This window comes from Peromyscus californicus, unplaced genomic scaffold (assembly GCF_007827085.1).
Source record: "Peromyscus californicus insignis strain IS unplaced genomic scaffold, ASM782708v3 Scaffold_7__1_contigs__length_154581171, whole genome shotgun sequence".
In the NCBI taxonomy this organism is placed as follows: Eukaryota; Metazoa; Chordata; class Mammalia; order Rodentia; family Cricetidae; genus Peromyscus; species Peromyscus californicus.
The window spans coordinates 59,275,441-59,296,313 of NW_026294595.1; the positions used below are offsets into that span (position 1 = coordinate 59,275,441).

Below are 20,873 nucleotides of genomic sequence, written 5' to 3' on the forward strand. Positions count from 1 at the left end.
CTGGGAGTCCCATAGGAATTCTAAACGGGAAGTCAAAATATGTATACAAGGGCCTGGGAAAGATTCATGCAGGCCCTGTGGATTCTGCCTCAGTCTTTTTGAGCTCATATGTGCTTTGGCCATGTTGATTTAGAGGACCTGTTTTCTTGATGTCCTCTGTCTTCTCTGGCTCATGCATTCCTTCTGCCTCCTCTTCTGCAGAGCTCTCTGAGTCCTGAAGGGAGATATTTGATGAAGACATCTCATTTAGGTCTGAGTGTTCCAAACTTTTTCACTCTCCGTAATGTCTGACTGTGGTCTTTGTATTTGTTTCCGTCTGCTGCAGGCATAAGCTTCTCTGATGATGGACGAGCAAGGCACTGTTCTATGAGCATAGCAGAACATCATTAGGAGTGATTTTAATGTTGCATTTTTGTTGTTTTGTTTTTTTTTAGAACAGTAGTATTTTATTTTATCCTAGGTCCCTGGTCTATCTAGTCTCAGTTTGTTGGTCATCAAAGTGTCAGATAAAGATTCTGTCTCATGGAGTGAGCCTTAAGTCAAATCAGGTATTGATTGGTTTCTCTCACTTGTGCCGCTATTAACCTAGCATATCATGCAAGCAGGACATCATTGTATATCAAAGGGGCCGTGGCCGGTTTGGGGTTTACAGTGTGCTTTGGTAGTATGAAGAGAATCTTGCTTTACCAAAGCTGCTAGTACATACAGTTAAAGGCTCTATGTGGGCACCAGCTTGACTTCTCTGCATTTAATAAGTTGTGTAGGTGTTGTCTTCAGCAAAGGTGCCTGGGTGTCAGTTTGTGGAGAACAACCTATTGGCTTGTCAACAGTCTGTGCTGTTTGGAGATTCCCATGGATCTTTTTGTCTAATCACTAATTCAGATGTAACCCAATCTCATTACTGGAACTTCATTTTGTGACAAGAGATGGCCAGTTGGGACTTTGTGTCCCCATTATTTGATGATTTTATTTGGATCACCCTCATATGCATATATTTTAGAAAGCTTCTACTGTATTAGATTTCCATATTGCCCCTCAAATCGCCCTCAATTTAGCTGTCTCTCCTCATATTCTTTCCCTCCTTCCTTCTCTCTCCACTACTTTACCTCACATTTGATCCACCCCATCCATAACTACTTATTCTATTTCCCTTTCCTAGGGAGATAATCTGTCCTCCTTAGTACATTACTCTATACCTAACCTCTGTGATTCCAAGGATTATAGCTTCCTTATCATTGACTTAAGAGCTAATGTCCACATATAAACAAATATATACCATACTTGTCTTTGTGGGTCTGGGTTACCTCACTCAGGATGACTTTTACTAGTTCCATCTATTTACCTGTGAATGTAAAGATTTCAGTTTTTAAGGGCTACATAATACTTCATTATGTAAATGTATCATTTTTGAAAACTGTTCTTCTATTGAAGTACATCTAGGTGGTTTCCAAATTCTATCTATTATGAATTGAGCTGCAATGAACATCACTGAGCAATTGACTTTGCGGTAGGATGAAGTGTCCTCTGGGCATAAGCTCAAGTGTGGTATACATGGATCTTGAGATAGACTGATTCCCATCTTCCTGATATTTGCAAACAAGTTTGGGATGAAAATATGAGTGTGAGGTTGCTGGAACATCCAGGAACTTCGTGTTAAACAATGTAAAGAATGAGTTGTCAAGATGTTTCTCATTGTGGCCTTGCAGATTGTGCCAATTTAAGTTATTATCAAAATATACATATTCCTATTTTCTACATCCTTTCCAACAAATGCTATTATCTGCTTTGAGATGTTGTTGGGATTTTTTCTTGTTTTTTGAATGTTTTTTATTGTTTTGGACACTGGGTTATATTATATAGACACAGGACAGCCTTGGATTGGACATTTTTTTGCCTCCACTTCTGGAATGCTATCATGACAGGCACATACCATCATGTTCAGCTTACTTGTCTCTCTAAATTTAGCCATCAGATTGGGGATGTAGTCTCATTTGGTCTTTACTTCCATCTTGAGATCTATGAGTTGAGATGTTTATTTTGTTAAATAAACTAATTATTATGTGATGTTGGTTAACCTCCGAGATACTCAGAATTTGCTATATGGGCTATTAATGATGTTCCTTATTCAGAATGTCAATTTCAAACAGCTTGAAATGCATTATTAACTAAATATAAAATTTGATTTCAACTAATTCTTCTAGAGAAGCACCAGAAAATATACAAACTGGACTCTTACTGTTGCATAACAGTCATAAACCTGGCTCTATTCATAGGTAAATCATAATATTAAGAATCTTCCCAGGATAGATTCTGAACTTGGCAGACAGACTTGGATATGAGTTCCTTCAACTTCTTAGTTTTATCTGAAGAAATAGCTTATGGTTACCCTCTAATAGGTTGGCTCATTTAAATATTAATTGAGAAATGACAAATACAAATTATTTGAGACTGGAAAAATACCTCAAAATTCTCCAACTCTCATAGTATAAAAGATTTTAATAAAGTTACTTACTTGTATTAAACATGTTAGATAAGTAAAAGTATTATTCAGTGTTATAAATTCTTGACATAGAGCATTAGCTGCAGCTATCCATTTTTTAGGTACATGTTTAATTCTAGACACTTTTTCTCCTTCAGTCCAGCTAAAGTTATTCTGAGCTATGATCTTTGTTGAAAGACAGGTCAGTCTATTTTTGGGTCTTCCGTTCTGTGAAACAGTGTGAGTCAGCACTGAGTTATGCTATTGAAAACGAAATAGACTTTTCAGTTGTGTGCTAATATTTGATGTGAGGAAAACAGTTTAATTTAAAATAATATTTGTGAATCTGAGAATGCGCAACTTTACACAGAACTCTCAATTTTTGTTTAAGTTTTCTGTAATATAAACTCAAACAGTTTTGTCTTTTAATAATGGCATTTTACTTTAATGCAATGAAATAGTCTGCAGCTATATGAATGATGATACATATTCACTTATTAGCATATCTACATGTAGTAATTTTCATTCACTTAAAGTATATGCATATATATGTAAATGTCCATAGCACATTATTTCTAGAGCAATATTTATGAATAAAAGTTTTGGTGTTTAAGTTTAGAGTTTTGTCTTTTAAAGGATGACTTATTCAATGCATACATATCTCAAAAGTTTGATTGTTGGTTAAAACTAAAATTATGACACTGATAATTAATATTATCAATATTAAGAAAGGCAATTATCATGTGACCAACATGTATCCTTCTAATCATCTCAGTGTATGCTGCCTTATACTCTGGGTTGTTTCCATTTAAATTTTCTTCATTGTTGTGGTTGTTGCTTTGTCCTTATAGGTGTTCTTTTAAAAAAAAAATGTTTTAAAATGTTCTCTGTGGTGGGATGCCTTGCTCAGCCTTGATGCAGTGGGGAGGGGCTTGGTTCTACCTCAACTGAATGTGCCAGGTTTGTTGACTCCCCATAGAAGGCCTTACCCTTTTGGAGGAGGTGGATGGGGAGAGCAGGAAGAGGAATGGGAAGGGGAACTGTGGTTGGTATGCAAAATGAAAAGAAAGGTAAATAAATAAATAAGTTTTTAAAATATTTTTAAATTAAAAGGTAATTACATAGTTACCCCTGCCCAATGCCTCCCTCTAACCCCTTCCATGACTCACATCTTGTTCATCCTCAAATCCATGACCTCTTTTTCTTTGTTATGTTTAAACACATAGACAGAAAAACCTGACTGAGTCTGTTAAAATTTGCTTTTATGTATCTAATTTCAGGGTTGATTACTTGACATGAATAATCAATAAAATTATTCATCCCTGGGGATGACTAATTCTCTCTCTCTCTCTCTCTCTCTCTCTCTCTCTCTCTCTCTCTCTCTCTCTCTCTCTCTCTCTCAAAATCCCTTAGTTGCCTACAATTCTTGATTCAGGTGTGGGGTCCCAAGATATTTTCTCCATCTACAAATGCCTTATATGTATTCCTTACATAATCCATAGAAATGTGAATTACTTCAGCATTAGGAAAAGAAATCCATTTCTGGCTTTGTCTTATGCTTGGGTTTTGAAGTAATTGCATGGAAAAGCATGGTGGTGGGGGGTACTGTGGCCTCATCACAGCCGCGCTATCAATGGAGCCTGTCTCTGCTGAGAAAGGACTACTTCTGAAGAAAATTACAGTGCAATATTTTAGAAGTACGTTTTCTTATTACATAATTAGATTTTAATTATAGCAAAATTGTATAAATGTCTTATCTTTTTTTACACATTTCCATTTTCTAGTCACTATACTTTATGTTGCCTAATATCCATGAATACATTTTCAACAACTTTTAATAGCTAGGAAACTACATTGTTGTTTTATTTATTAATCTTACTGTATTTTCAATACACCATTTGAATCATCTCAGTAATATAAATGTAGCACTCATGATGCCATTATTTTAAATATACTGGCTGACCACTATGGTACATTTAAATTATTCCATAATTAAATGATTTGTAATAACATTTTAATTTTAATTAAGTTTGACATTTTAACAAAATAAGCTTCTTCTATTTTTACTTCCTTTTTAAATGTACATCAGTCTCTGCTCCTTGATAGGGTGTTGCATGTCTACTTAGTGGCCTAAAGCATGTTAATCTCATATTACCTGATATGTACCTCAGACATAAAAAGGGGTTTAGTGGTTAGCTCAGCATGTGCCAGCTAGTGCCAGACTCTACCATTTAGTAAGTAATCACTCTCATTCTCATCCTGTTTTCATCATTCACAGATGGAGCTATTTGTATCCCTCCCAGGTTCCCTATTATTTGGTAGAGTCTGAGTGAGGTGTACATTTAAATTTACAGTGAAAGCTAATATCCTCAATTTCTTTGTTTTGTCCACTCAAACTTTACTTGGAAGTTTGGTTTAACAAGTCAAAAGTGTATTTTCTTAAAAAAAATCTTCCTTTTTTATGGATATCTGAAACATATGATTATTTTCAAATGGTGTTCTCCTGCCGTGCTAACAGTGTATTGGATACACAGACTATCATCCCATCTGGAATTCAAGACAAAGTAGAATTAGCCACAGGGACAGGGCCTGCTGGTACTAATGGGAAGGACAGCAGGCCTCCATATATTGTTCTTCTTATTATGGAAGCTATGACTGCATGGATAATCTGTGTAAGGCTTTTGAGGGACTCAGTGATGGACACCTACAGGGTTAGACTTATGTTTTGAGAAAGTATTTCAGAGAATGAATAAAGATAAACGGTTTGAGGTCTTTTTACCTTCTTTTTTTCAAGCAAGGTAATTTTCCTTTGTAGTCATGAAATGCAACCAAGGAGGAAATGTATGATTCTGTGACATAGTAAAATTAGCCTTAATGAAATTTATTGTTTCATTTTTTCAGTCCTAACTTTACTATTTGTCCATATTTGATGTTTATATTAGGTACTTTGGGGCTCAGAGACGTAGCTCAATCGTAGGGCACTTACCCAATCTCTCTCTTTCTCTGTCTCCATCTCACTTGTGCACTCTCTCTGTCTCTCTCACACACACACTCACATTTATCTTATATTTTCATACAACCACATTTTCTAATTTCTAATGTAACCATATTTTCTAGTATGCATTTGTTTCATTATGCTGTTCTCTGAATTTCCTTTCCCCCAAAAGCACTATTAGTTAATGTACATATTTTGCAACAAACACCAAAGTATTGAGAATATCATTTTGACCTTCAAGTAGTACTCACTCAATGGAGCCATTGGCATTCCAGACTATTGGAGTGAGACTGCTTCACTGTTTCTTAAAAATGAAAATGTCTTCTTTGAATAGGTATAACATGCTTCATGGTTATTTATTTTGAAAAAACTGTATTAATTGCATTACCAATTTTACTTTTACATATTAAAAGTGATAATTTTTTTTTACATTTAGTCTATCTGATACCATGTTTAATATGTATTATACTTTTAATGTTTTTGAAAAGCATGATTGTTAACTTAAAGGAAAATATTACAATTAAATTAAAAAATTGTATGTTAGACACAAGAACCATATATAAGCTCTAGAAAAATTCATTTTCATTACAAAAAAGATCAACTTCAAAGATTGATCAGGGTGGTCCCCAGATCATAGTCATTACTGTCTTATACTTTTCTTTTTTTAATTCTTCTCTCGTGAAACACATTCTGACCACAGATTCCCCTCCCTTCACTCCTCCAAATACCCCCCACCTCCTCTCTTCCCCAGATCTACTCCTCCTCCATTTCTCTTCCCCAGACCAAAAAAAAAAAAAAAATAGCAGGTCTCCCAAGGATATCAACTGAATGTAGCTTAACAAATTACAGCAAGACTAGACACAAATCATATCTAGGCTGGATACAGCAACACAGTAGGAAGAAAATGGTCCTAAGAGCAGGTAAAAGAGTCAGAGGTAACCCCCATTTCCAATCTCAGGAGTTCCCCAAGAACACCAAGCTATGCAACCATAACATATAGGCAGAGAACCTAGCTCAGACTCATACAGGGTCCATGATTATTGCTTCAGTCTCTGTGAGTCCCTATGAGCACTGCTTAGTTGAGTCTATGGCCTGTGTTCTACTGGTGTCTGTCCTTGACCCCTCTGGTTCCTACAATCCTTCCTCTTCTTCTGCAGGGTTCCCCTGGCTCCACGTAGTATTTGGCCCTGGGTCTCTGCATCTGCTCCTATTAGTTGCTGGATGAAGCCTCTCTGATGACAATTGGGCTAAGCACCTATCTATAAGTATAGAAGAATATCATTAGGAATTATTTTATTATGTGTTTGTTTATTTCAAGTCATGTTTGGTTCTATCTTGGGTCTCTCGGCTGTCCAGCCTCTGGTTCCTAGCCATCTAGATAGTGTCAGGCATGGGACCCCTCTCATGGCATGGGCCTCAAGTTGGACCAGTCATTAGTTGGCTACTCCCACAAGTTCTGCTCACCTTTACCCCAGGACATCTTGCAGGAAGAACACAGTGTAGATCAAAGATTTTGTGGCTTGGTTGATGTCCCAGTCCCACTACTGCAAGCCTTACCTGGCTGTAGAAGATGGCCTGTTCAGGATTCATATCCCCTATTACTAGCACTCTTCGATGAGGTCACTCTTGTAGATTCCAGGGAGTTTCTAGTGCACTAGGTTTCCACATCACCCCCCAAATTCCTTTCAATTCTTTTCGACTAGAATATTTTTCTCTTTTTAAAGAAGACACTTAGAGGACTTGGTTAACCCACTCTGCTGGATCATCATTACTCATCACCTCATCACTAATCACTCATCATCTTCAATAAATAACTTGTCCCTTCATCACCTAAAACTGGCCTCCCCTGCATCTTTTTCAGTCACAATCTCACATCCTTCTGTCTCTCAGATCTTCCAGTACATTTCCATCATCTTCCCAAATCCAGCCCTTTAGTATATTATCTAGAATGTTGGTTTGTTTGAATTCTAAATAGTTTCTTTCTGTCTTTGTGTCCCGACAGTGGAGAATGAGGGAAATGTTTTTCTTTCCCTTTCCCTTTCTTCGTCACTCTAAATTGAGTTAATTGTTCCCTTTGTACATCTAACATTCAGTATTTCTGGGCTTCACCTGAACTCTCACTCTCTGTTGTTTAATGTGGCCCTTGCTTGCAGGCCATGCATCTCACTGCATTCTGAGGCTAGAGAACTGATGTTTTCATTCATATTCTTGGAGATTTAAGAAACTGCTGGCTGTCACTGGTGACTGCCACATTGAGGATGTTCCTTTCAGTACTTTGAATATTCTGCTTCACTCTTTTTATTGGCATGGTTTCTAATTAGAGTTATTTTTTCTTTTCTAAAACTTGCATGCAAATTTTAATCTTTTTTTTTCTGGTGCTTGAATATGAACTACCTACACACTTGCTTTTACTGTGTTCTTATTTATAATTTTGGTTTTTGTCTGAGCTTCTTGAATCTGTAGTTTTGTTTAAGGTTATTGATCCAGGAAAATTATCACCCATTATTATTTCACAAATTTTTCTGCTCCATTTTCTCTGTCCTTTCTTTTTTGTACTATCCACAGTTTTCAGTATACTCATCGGCTTATTTTGCACCTTCTTTTCCTTCTAATGTTTCAGTTTGAAAAGAGTCTACTTGTATATATATTTATAGGTATTTATTATAATCTTAGTCACTACATGTCTACTATAGGCATTTTTATTTCATTCAATTTTCTTTTCAACCTTTCTTGCTTTCCTTTCTCCTTATTAACATGTTTTACCTATTCTTACGAGGTGCCTACCTCTTCCCTTTGAAATTGCTGTATAGCTATTTAAAATTTCCTCCATGATAATACTAACATGTTTATAGTATTTGTGTCTTATTATGAGATGAGATTTACTCCTTGGACTCATTATTTCTAATATGTTTAGTTGACAGGTATCAAGGATTAGCAACTGAGGTGAATGGTCCATTAATATCAGTTTCTGGCCACCCCACTATATACTAAGCTGAATTGGGATTTTCTGAAGTAGATTTAGATGCTCATATTCTCTTTGGTTTGACAATCTTTTGAATTTTTTTACTCCTCCATGTTTTCTTCTTTGGAATCATGCAACACCTGCAGCTAAAATTGACTAACATAACAAACACATGGGAGTTCAATTTTTGGAAGACAATTTTGGAAGAAATAGAAGCATTCTATATTTTAATTAATATTAAATATAGATATTTTCCTATATATGTGCCTCATAGTTATCTATTAAATAATTGATTCAGTCTTTTTCCTGCTGCATGCTATCTTTATTTATTTCTTTCCCAAATACCTTGCCAAAACTTTAACTGTGAATTTCTCAATCTATTTTAAGCTATGAGCCCTTTGTGGATATTGCCCTCTCAACATGGGTGAGGTCGGAAAGATGCAAGGAATAGATTTGAGAAGCTTTCTTTTCCTGGTTTGCAAAAGGTGTTTGGATTGAGCATAGAAAAATTTTGTTTACCTTATGAGAAGGACTTCATCACAGGGAAGGAAATTAACTATGGTAAAGAAGGTGATCTTCACTCCACCTCCCATGCATATAAACTTCCTACTGATGGATTCTTTATGAGAACATAGGAGGAGTAATGGAAGGAAAGTCGTGATATCAAGAAATATGTAAATATTAAGAGTTTCTGTCTCTCATAATAATATACCACCATCAGATTTGGTTTGTTTGTTTGTTGTTTTGGAAAAGTTAACATTGGGAATTCCCAACTTGACTCTAGGGGTTTCTGATCAAAGTAAACATATCAGTTTCTCCACCTCTCTGAATATGTTTCTCTTCCCAGAATTTAAAGTGATAGACTCATAAATCAGTAGCTAGCCCAATCATCATCGGACAGTATTCTTGAATTAGCTGATGGGAGCAGAGGCAGAAACCCACAGCCAAACTTAGGTGGAGCTTGGGGAACCCCACAGAAGAGGGAAAGTAATCATTGTAGGAGACATAGAGGTCAAGGACACCCGGAGAGCACAGCACACAGAATCAGCTAAGCAGGCCTCATATGGGCTCACAGAGATTGAAGTAGCAACCAAAGAACATGTACGGTTCTGCCCCAGGCCCTCTGCATAAATGCTGTGGTTGTTTAGTTTAGGGTTTTTGTGGGTTCTCCTAACATTGTGGAGATATCTTTGACTCTTTTATGTGGGCTTACAGAGACTGAAATAGCAATCAAGGAACATGCATGTGTCTGCCCCAGGCTCTGGGCATACATGCTGTGGTGGTTTAGCTTATGGTTTTGGTGAGTTTTCCTAACATTGTGGAGATGTCTCTGACTCTTCACCTGCTCGTGGGACCTTTTTCCTCCTACTGGATTGCCTAGTCCAGCCTTGATATGAGAGTTTGTGCCTGGTCTTATTGTAACTCGTTAAGCCATGTTCAGTTCATATCTCTGGGAGTCCTGCTCTTTTGTGAAGGTAAATGGAGAAGTGGGAGTGAGGGAGAAGGGACATGTAGGAGGAGACTGGGAGGAGGGAGGGACAGAAGGCTTTGGTCTGGTTGTATTGTATGAGAGAAGAATAAAGAAAAAGAAAAAAGTTACATTCTACCCCATGATCTCTGTTCTCTGGTAATTCTGGGGGCGCGGGGGGGGGGGGGGGGGGGGGAATGTGTGTTGTGGCTAGATAATGGCACTCAAACTCTCCATAAGTCAGAACCAAAGCCAGAGTTATTGTCAGCATTTTGCTCTTTCCATGGTAGTTCAGTGTTTTCTTGAGATCCGGAATAAACTAGTTACACTCACATGGCTAAAATAAGCCACTTAAGCTCATTGTCTCAGTTTCTATTTCCAGAGTAACTGAAGCCAAGATCACAAGTGAAACAATTTACTGAGAAATGATAGTATCTTATCCTAGACTGCCGCTACAGCTGAGAAAGTCACAAATAGGCATTAGATCATTACATGCCTTTCCTCTAACTCTCTGAGAAAATGACTAGTGCTTGTAAATTTAAGAGATTTCTAAAGTGAAACAATTACCCTCAATTACTATCACTCATATGCTATAGTTGGGCTCTTTGAGATGTATTTATATAGAATTTTTTTCCTTTTTGAAATCTATGTATGATTTTATGTATATATGAGCTAGAAATATAATATAACACAGAGGGCATTAAAGCTTTGGAAAATATGGCATTTTTTTCCTATTTACCTTGAAAGTCGAGATACATCTATCCTTATCAATAAGGAGACTGGAGATAAACATTAATATTAGTGAATTCCTAAAGTATTCCAAACACAAAAGAAGAATGTCAAATGTCCTCTGGTCCCTACCTGAGTTGTAATAATTATAGGTTTAAAGCAGACAATTTAAATGGTACTGTGAATGATGTGTAAAACAGACATCTTATTGGTGAATATATCCATGTGGGCTATATAAGGCTGTATTTTAAAAAAAGATTCTGGGAAGTCCATAATCCTTTCATGTGAGAAATTATGAAGACAGAAACTGTGCTCTTCATCCAGTAGTTGAAATTAGATGAGTAGTCATAAGAAAGTAGAAGTTGTCATTAGCTAAGTTAAAATTCATGATGGCCAGAAGAGAGGGTTCAGTGGTTGGGAGCACTTGTTGCTCTTGCAGAAGACATGAATTTGATTCCTAACACTGATGTGGCACTTCCTAACCATCTATAACTTCAGTCTCAGAGGGTCTGATGCCTCCCTCTTCTGACTTCCACAAGTAACAGGCATGCAAAACATGCATACATATAAAATATAAAAAAAGGAAAAGAAACAAAAACCCTTCATGATACTTCCATGCATGATTTCTGCAAAGAACTCATGATACTTCCATGCATGATTTCTGCAAAGAACTCTTGGAAAATTACTTACTTTCTTTCTTGGAAACCTGAGCAAATGAGCATAGATGTTCACTTCTTACTATTTAGTCATAATCTCCACAGAGATTTGCTTAAAGACATGATACTCAATATGAAACTGTTTCATCAATCAGTCTCTGCATTTATCTGTAAGAAAGGCATAGATCAGATCGTTGTTGCTCTGTCTTTAAAATTAAACTTTTTGTCATTGTTTAAAACTAACTAACTTACTTGATGTATTCTGTTCAGTGCATCTGTGACTTTTGATTAAAAAAATTTTGACATTTTGACTCAGCCTTTACTTGTCCCTTCTACGGACCTCAAAGTGTCTTGTGGTTTTCTCTTTTAGATGATAGAATCTGGACTTTGAGATCACCATGGCATTTATGGATGACAATAGTACTCTTTTATCTATAAATGGCTGTTCCTTTGCAATATAAGGAAACTATTTGAACCAGATAAAACATAAAACAGAGCTACAACACTTCCTACATAAAATCTATGACATTTTTCTCACAAAAAATAACTTCCAACTCTTTGGATACCATGTGTCATAAAATTTCATTTAATTGTGAAAATAGTTATGTGAGTCAGTTTCAGACACTACAAGTTAAATCTGAAAAGCCATGCTCATTTGAAGTCATCTCTATTTCTAATAATCAGTTTAAATTCATGATTTCCCAAGACCTTCTCCACTGGTTTGATAGTTTCCTAGAATGGTTTGAAGAAATCAAGAAAATAGCTTATCACTTTTCCTAGTTTACTATAAAGATGCAATTCCAGAACAGTCATATAAGAGGGATCACAGGCAGAGTCAGAGGAAATGCTGAGGAATTTTGCAATCCTTGTAGGCATGCTATCCCCATTATTCCTAAATGTCCAAATGTGTCCTTCCATCCAGAAGTGCTTTTAACTTCACAAAGTAAAGAGTTTTGTGGAGACTTATTTATGAAGCCATTACTAGCTACATCCATCGTTGGTAATGAGTTTTGTCTTTATCCACTCATCCCTATGCAGGGTTTCAGGAATGAAGTTGCAAGTTACATCTTGGATCATTACTTGGAATTTCCACATAGCAGCCCTCACCTTAAAAACTATCTAGGGACCACAAGTCACTATTATCTATTAGTCATATGAAGATAATCATGGCTGGCCATGAACCTGATTCCTAAGGGCAGACACACCTCTAGGATAGACATAATACCTAAGACCTGAGCCCCCATGTGCTTTCTAGGTTATGACTTGACTCAAAAACTATGGATATAAGTTTAAGTTTTAGGTTTCTGGACATGACCTAAAGCCTAGAACAACATCTAGCTGGGCGTATGGATATACTCATGTATAAGTGGAATACAAGTCACCTGGAACATGCCTAGCTTGCTGGGATAAACCTACATTCTGTCTATAATGAATGAAGCTACAGAAACTGGACTATAGAACACAGCTGAATGTTAAGTCTGGAAATTGGCAGGACTGTGACCTCTGTAAGAATGATGTTTGAAGAAGGGAGAAGACCTGAAATGTAGGGCCACTTTGACCTGACGTGACACTGAGTAGGAGTGAATCTTGCATTTCTGGGACCTGACCATATGTTTTGGTCTTCAGGTTCCAGTATGGTGAATAGAACTGCAGACTCCATCTTGGTTCTGCAGTGCTCCTCTTGTGTGATTTCATACATACTGGTTGGGTACTACCTTCAAATCAAAGTGTATGAGTTCTGGATCCTGCCTGGCAATAAGGAGACCCTAAATTCTTAAGTCTGTGGATTTAGCTTGGACTAGGACACATTTGGAGACAGTTTTCCAGGAAGGCCCGAGTCTGCAATAATCAAACTGAAAATGAGGTGGCCCAGTTCATAGGCAATAGTTTCGTTGGGTGATGCAAACCTTGATAATTCTGAATTTTAATTATGTTGTTTGTGGATAGTGTTGGACAGTGTTGAACATGAGTCATGTCCACATTTCATAATCTTTCATCTAAAATTTGATAAGCTTCAAGTAGGTATTTTCAAGTATGGACATTTGCCCACATTGGTATTTCTGTGGGGGCATTCTGAAACAACATCACTTTCCTTTTGCAAATGCTTCCAGTTAAAAAAGTTGCTAATGTTATATCTTTATTACTAACTCAGTTTGTACTAGACTCTTGACAGCTAAAGCATGCTCTATTAAAATGTGTAGGATGCAGCAGTAATAGAAAAGAAAAACAAAAATCCCCTCTGCTCTGCTCTCGGGTTGCTCACATTCACATAGCAATGTTAGTTGAAAATGCCCAGTTATAACAATCTTACTTTAAAGAAGATGAATAGTAACTGGTACTATATGTTGTGATGAAGCTTCCCTGAGAAGCATCATTTTAGAAAAGAAATGTTCTGTCCTTAAAGTGAGTCTTTATGCTATTTTCTTTATATACATGATGAACAGATTATACTTGGGGCCATGCAAAGACCACTAACTACTCTGTTCTAATTTACTGATCTATAAAATATGCTGTGCCACCCAACTGTTAATGTGCTGCAAACTAAAAAATTCTTTTTCTCAATTGCTGAGTATCAAACTTAAGGCTTATGCATGCTAGACAGGTGCTCTACCTTTGAAATAAATCCTCAGCACTGAAAAATTTCTTAACTTTATGATTGTATCTCATGACCTTCATATTGCCTTCTTAAAAGTACAGATTCAACCTTCACTATTTTATTTGAATATAAAACCTGATGGGTTTAAATCTGTAAGACTTTTGTGGGTTTAATCTTCACTTTCTGCCATCACACCCAGTAGACATTTTAAATTTTGTGTTCATGGTTAAATATAGAATGAATATGCCAAGCAAAGGTGGAGTTGTTTTTGTTTTAGCATACAGGAATAGTTGTTTCCTTTTCCCATTATTCAATGACATTCCTTACCCTCTGCTGTGGGAAATTGTGCTGAATACATGTTCACATTCTTCATAATGTGAGTCAATGCTTATTTCAATATCATTCAAAAGGAAGATTAGAGGAGTCATGGAGCAAGCCAGAAAAATACCGACTGATATTCTTTACATACATAAGTAATTTAAAAATGCTGGGTCAATACTAATGCACGTGTTACACACACCTATGCCAAATACATGATAATAAATCATTCTATTTTGCTCATGCTTCTTTTACATTTTAAAATATATTTAGAGGATAATATCATTCCATCTTTTCCCCATCCCATTTCTCTTTCCAAACGTTCCTATGTAAACAATGCTCTCTTTAAAATTCATGGCCTCTTTTTCTTCAGTCATTGATACATAAATATGACTTGATTCCTTACTTCAGTTCATATCAAGTTGAAAATAATCTGGTCCAAAATTGTTTGTTGCTTTGCCTTATCCTACAGCCTTATATTCCACTAAGCTACCTGTCCTTTAATCTGTTGAAGGAGAATAAAGATAAAAAGAGAGAGTAGAAAGGGGAACGATAAGAGAATGGATGGATTAAAAACATCAGACATAATCTTGTTTGTGACATTCAAAAAGAACAAGGAGAAGACATTGCCATGTTTAACTTTACTAGAGTTCTATAAGAATAGTCTGAGGTGATATAGGAGAGGCAGAGACTGTGTTAACTTTGGTGAAGTAATTGTATATGAGTGGTAAACACTGAAGGACATCTTATTTTTCTCCCTCCTTTCATTTTATTTAAAAATGAAGATAATTTCATACCATAGACCATATAACTTGAGCTTGAATGTTGATTAACTAAAATATCTTCTTTGTCGTAAGCTGGCTAATCAAATTGTCTAAGCTTTGGTATTCTTGGTTGTAAATTAAGAAAACCTTTATAATGTACATTTCCAACATTTTAAATAAGGATCAAATGAATTAAAGCATTCAAATTCTAAATAAGTCCCTGAGGCCATAAAAGTAATGAATGAATGTTACCAATTATTACAATTTAAAATTAAAGTATTTTTTTCAAGTCGAAGTTAATGTTAATATTTTTGAAGGATACAATTTCCCTAAGAATATTAATCTGTTCCACTAAATTTTCTAACAGCTAGAGATGGAAAATGAAAGAAACAGTTATTATTCTCTACTGGAGTATTATTGTTATAAAGATAAAACCTTTATCAGGAAAGCAACACCAAGATTATGTAAGCAAACTTCATTGTGAATGGAGTTACATAAATTAATGAAGAAATTTTACTGACAAATTTCTGCCGAGGAACATTTGATAACTAATTCAACAACTAATAAAACTGATTCCCTTACACCATATCCTACGTATTGACTGCACAGCTACCTCAGATACAAATATTTAAACTATGAAGTCATGCTATCACCTTGTTTCATTTAAATTGCATGCTTTGCATAACATTATTTTCATTATTCAATACACATTCCTCAAGAAGTCTAGATCAGTGTAATTTGCTTTCAATCTTTTAAACTTTTTAAACTTTAGAAGTGACAAAATAGAAAAACAGGGAATAGGTGACAAACCAGTTGAGACATGATAATTAATCATTTAAATTCATGAAATCATATACAAAATTTTCCATGTTAGATATTTTTACCTTTTCCTATGAAGTAAATAAAAAATAAATTTATCTAACAATGAATAATCTTTCATAAATTGATTAAGAGAGTGGACTATTCATTCACACATCTTGACAAATGGTTAGTTACTATAAGACATGTCCCACAAATCATGTAAACTTTATTATATATGGTGTGCATAAATTTACTCATTACAATAAGCAATAATATAAGAAAAGTATTAATCATTAAATTATTGTTAAACTACTTCTTGAATATGACATATATACATGCATGTGCATATATACATATTTATGTGTATATATGTTGTGTGTGTGTGTCACTGTGTATGTGTTTGGTATGTACATGTATAAAGGCCCAAAGTACAGATCAGATTTTTTTTCCTTGATAAATCTCACCTTAATATACTCACCTGAATATTTTTGGACTTTTAGTTTTACTTGTGTGGGTGTTTTGCCTGCATTTATGTCCATGCCTGGTGCAAACAGAAGCCAGAGAGGAGCTGGATCCTCTGTAATTGTAATTATAGAAATTTTTGAGCCACTGTGTGGATGCTGAGGACTGAACTCGGGTTCTCTGCAATCAGTGATCTTAACTGCTGAGTCATCTCTCCAGCATTTTTTTGGGGGGGGAGGGGGTGGGTCAAGATCTCTCACAGAACCTGGAGCTAGTAATATATTAGGTTAGTTTGACTAGAAAAAAATCTTCAAGCATCGATCTACATCTACCCAAGCAGTGCTAGAGTTATAGTTATGCCTACAATCACCCCTTTAACTCCAAAACTCAGTGTCTAGGAACATGCTACAGTGGCACATGAGAAATGAGTATGTTCACCAATATGTTATGTTCAACTTTAAAGAAATATATAAGTAAGTTTGTAAGACAAAAAAATCTTGCAAGCTGGGATGTATACTGAAGTTTTGAAGTTTTCTTGAACAGTACTAAATAGATTCAATAGATTGTGTGTATGTGTGTGTGTGTGTGTGTGTGTGTGTGTGTAAGAATAGCAATTAAAGAAGAGATCATCAATTGAAAGGGAGTTAGGTGTCATGGAGAAATTGGAGTGGTGAGAAGTGGTGGATATTATATAAATGTAGTACCTTTGTATGTAATTCTAAAAAGGTTAAGTTAAAATGAATAAAATCAGCCAGTATCAACATGTAAAATGCACTTGTGTCTGGCAAAACCAACAATATTTAGGGTCTCAAAGCTATAGCCAAGAGCCATAGTAATTCATGGTTCTTAATCAGAAGCTCACAGACCTTCCTCTTTTATGACCACAGCACCAGCTTCTCCTCTGCCTCAGGCATTGATGGGAGAGCCATCCCTGACCTCCACCAGCTGCAACACTCTGGAGAGCAGGCCCTGCACCTGGCCAAGGTAGCAAAATATAACCAACCCTCTTAGTGCAGGTACAGGTGAGCCAGCCCCAAAAGTGTCAACATGGGAGAGCTGTTCGCGTTACCATCTGTTGTAGATGTAACCAATCGTCTTATTAAATAAGAAACACAGAGCCGATTCAGAGAAGAAAGCCAAGAGGTCAGAGCTAAGAGCCTCACCCTTCCTGATTCAGGGATCCTCTTCAGCTAAAAGAGCTCTCCAAAAAGGGACCTACTTCCTGTGTGTATGTCTTTATATACACTAGCTGTTCTGCCTTCTCATTGGTTGTAAACCCAAACACGTGACTGCCTCGTCACTGCCTGTATGTACTGCCCTCCAGGTCCTGAAAGGCGTGCACCACCGCCGCCACGCACTTGCTATGGCTCTAATAGCTCTGACCCCCAGGCAACTTTATTTATTAACATACAATTAAAATCACATTTCAGTACAAGTAAAATACCACCACATTTCCCCTTTTCTATTTTAATAAAAAGGAAAAAAAAGAAAAAGGTTGTAACTAACAAAAAAAACTATATACAAAAGTACAATGACTATATACAATATATACAAGTAATAAATGTCTAAACAATGTCTAGTCCATTTGTATTTGACAAATTCAGAGAAAATAATTTCATTATCTATCCTATTTTGTTAAGTCCAAAATGTATCTAATTCACTTTCTATCCTAATTAATCTTCAACTATAACTAACTAACCTTCAACTATAACTAACTAATCTTCAACTCCCTCAAAGACCCAAGAAGGAAATAATATTAGCTAACAAAAATAAAAACAGAAAGTGCATGCAAGCAACTTCCAAAAAATTTGTGAGTTGACAGAAACAGCCAGCTCCCTGGACAGTCACCTGAGGTTTTTCCGCAGTGGTGGGGCATCATCTTCAGCCTATAGGCTTAGCGTACCTGACAGACTCATTTGTGAAGTAGGATGTACACAAGGTCAACAGTTCAACCTCACATTGGGTGAGAGCAGTCCATGTACCAGAAACACCTGAATTCCACTAGTGTCATGTCATGATTCAGGATTTTAAATTCTGGAAATTGTTGATGGTTTTTTAATTCAACTGTCCATTCTTCTTGCCTGTGTATATATGGCTTCATCTCAGCATCCCGTTCTTCTCCACATCCCTCTATCAAATGCCAGTCTACTATTGAGAGGCATGAGCTTAGTTACTCTTCAAGAATAACTGTTTCAGCTGCTGTTCCATTGCACATCAGAAGCCATCGGCCCACTGCCTGTTCAGCTGCCTTCGAAGAAAAGGGCACTGTACCTTTTCCAAATTGCGAAGGCCACTTCAGGGATGGTGCCATATTGTCCTGGCCTCAGAAGATGCCTTTTGATAAAGCTATAACCACACTTGTTTAGGAAAGAATCAGTAGTCCTTTGTTTCATGTCCTGTCTGTCCATTTTGTCAGCAGTTGATTCGAGGACACTTTGTTGTCCAGTGGCTAACTTTTGCCACAATGAAAGTTAACTCCATATGCAGTTTCTTCAATGCCCATATTTTCTCTGAAGTAGATTGGTACTGCCAGGAGCCGACATGTCTCATAATCATAACAAAAAAGAAAAATTTTCTAAGTTATTAAAACATTTTAAATGCCATATTCTGTAGATCTCTGAAGGGTTTGAAGATGACCTGTCTATCTAAAATATATCTGCTCAATTTTTAAAACATATCTAATATGACTACGAGTTCTATTGTAATGTCTAACTACTAACTTTCATTTCTTTATATCCTAATAGTTGGTAATAATAACATTCAAGGATCAGAAAATTGCATTGTTAAATGAACGGTATAAGTACAATTAGAAATATACATATAGCATTTTCTAACAATATCAATTCCAATATATATAATTTGTATACAATATAAAACAACCCAATCCAATGTAAAATATTTAAAACTAGTAATTGTCTTTTTCTTCTTCTTTCTTTCTCTCTTTTTTTTTAAACAAGAAACTTAAATCTAATCTCCTTTGCTTAGCCTTTTTCCTAACCCTTGACAACGACTTGTAACCAACGCCCCTAAACAATGAAAATTATCCCAGACCCAAAACCCATTAAAAAGACCAAAAAACCACCCGCCCCAATCTGTCTTGTGGCAGCATGGTCAGCGAAGAGTCTCACCCACCCCCCTTACCCCCATCTCTCATCTGGAGGATCAACTCTACAGCTGCTCAAGCCCAGATCAAGGGTTATGACTTACCCCACCCCAACATCTACCCCATCTATGATCTGTTGGAGCAGGCAAAGGGACCTGACCCGCAGACCCAAAGCTGCAGGATTTCTACAACACAAGACAACAGGTTATCCAAGAAGAGTCCTAGTGAGGGCCCAGCATCGATAGTGTAGTAGAAACCAGAGGCCTCAAACCAGACCGATGACTCTTCGCAATGAACACTTGCAAGTAAAGATATATGGACAAAGGGCTTTGTGGCGTGAATCACTGTGTAACACTGAAGCTTCCATAAAGAGATTTTTAATTTCTCCCTTTTTAGTTTTTTCCCTTTTTTCTCTTGAATTTGTTATATTTGGGGAAGGGTGCAGGAGTGGAGGATGGATGGGAAGGAATGAAGAAATAGATATGATCAAGATAAATGATGTAAAAGACACATAGAATAAAGAATAATAAAAAATAAATAAATATGCTTATACACCTAACTTCTTCGTTCTCTGTAAGGTAGAGTTGTAAACCAATCTTTATTCACGGTAAGCATCATGGATATGATGTGCTACTGCGTTTTCTCCCTTCCTTCCTTCCTTCCTTCCTTCTTCCTTTCTTTCTTTCTTTCTTTTTTCTTTTTTTCTTTCTTACCATTTCTTTCTTTCTTTCTTCTTCCTTCCTTTCTGTCTTTCTCTCTTTTTCATTTTAGGTGAAGAACTTAAACAATTTACAGAAAAGTATCTTATCACTCAAAGATTCAAGTTTATTTAATTTCAATAAAAATCACAATGATCAAATTAATGCAATTTAGACAAACAATAGATGTATGTAAATATATATGAAAGAAAGAAAACACCTCGGTTGCATATATATGTAGCAATCCAAAATTCTTCTACACACATTTCAGCTATTTACTAAAGAGGATTTTCCATTAGCCAAGAATCAGAAATCTAGAGCAGAATCACATCTGCTGTTGGAATCTCACTTCTAATGTTGACACAGAGTAGAGCATGCTCAGTTAATGCTTCTTTCTATACGACTTACTTTCTTGTTTGTATTTCTGCTGTTTTTTTTTATTTATATTGGCTTCATCTGTGAATATTTTACTTAACTTGTATGGTTTTTTTTTCAAATTTGGTTTGTCAATATTTCTTTATTTGTCCTTTGTCCTGTTTCTAGCTCTAATTACTGTACTAAAGTTTACAACTATCAAGGCAGTGTAAACTCAAGGGAGAGCTAATTGTGTGAATCCTTGAAATTTTATGTTTCAGGACTATGCTGAGAAGGAGAACACTATTGCCAAAGCTCTGGAGGATCTGAAGGCAAATTTTTACTGTGAACTCTGTGACAAGCAGTATTATAAGCATCAGGAATTTGACAATCACATTAATTCCTATGACCATGCTCACAAGCAGGTAAGAAAGAAAAGTCAAAAAATGAACGTTTTTAAGCTTTGACAGTAGACTGACTTGTTAAGA

At 36.1% G+C, this 20,873-nt stretch overlaps 1 protein-coding gene across 2 annotated transcripts in view; it reads left to right on the forward strand.

Moving 5' to 3' along the window:
* The window catches only part of Znf804a (zinc finger protein 804A), a 204,610-nt gene that overhangs the window by 154,325 nt on the left and 29,412 nt on the right, over positions 1-20,873 (forward strand). Inside the window, exon 2 of one of the 2 annotated variants that reach the window (XM_052726189.1) lies at positions 20,667-20,810. In XM_052726189.1, the coding sequence (XP_052582149.1) occupies positions 20,667-20,810 (144 nt within the window). Of the gene's footprint in view, positions 1-20,666; positions 20,811-20,873 lie in introns of those variants that run through there. The other variant, XM_052726190.1, reaches the window with a different exon arrangement.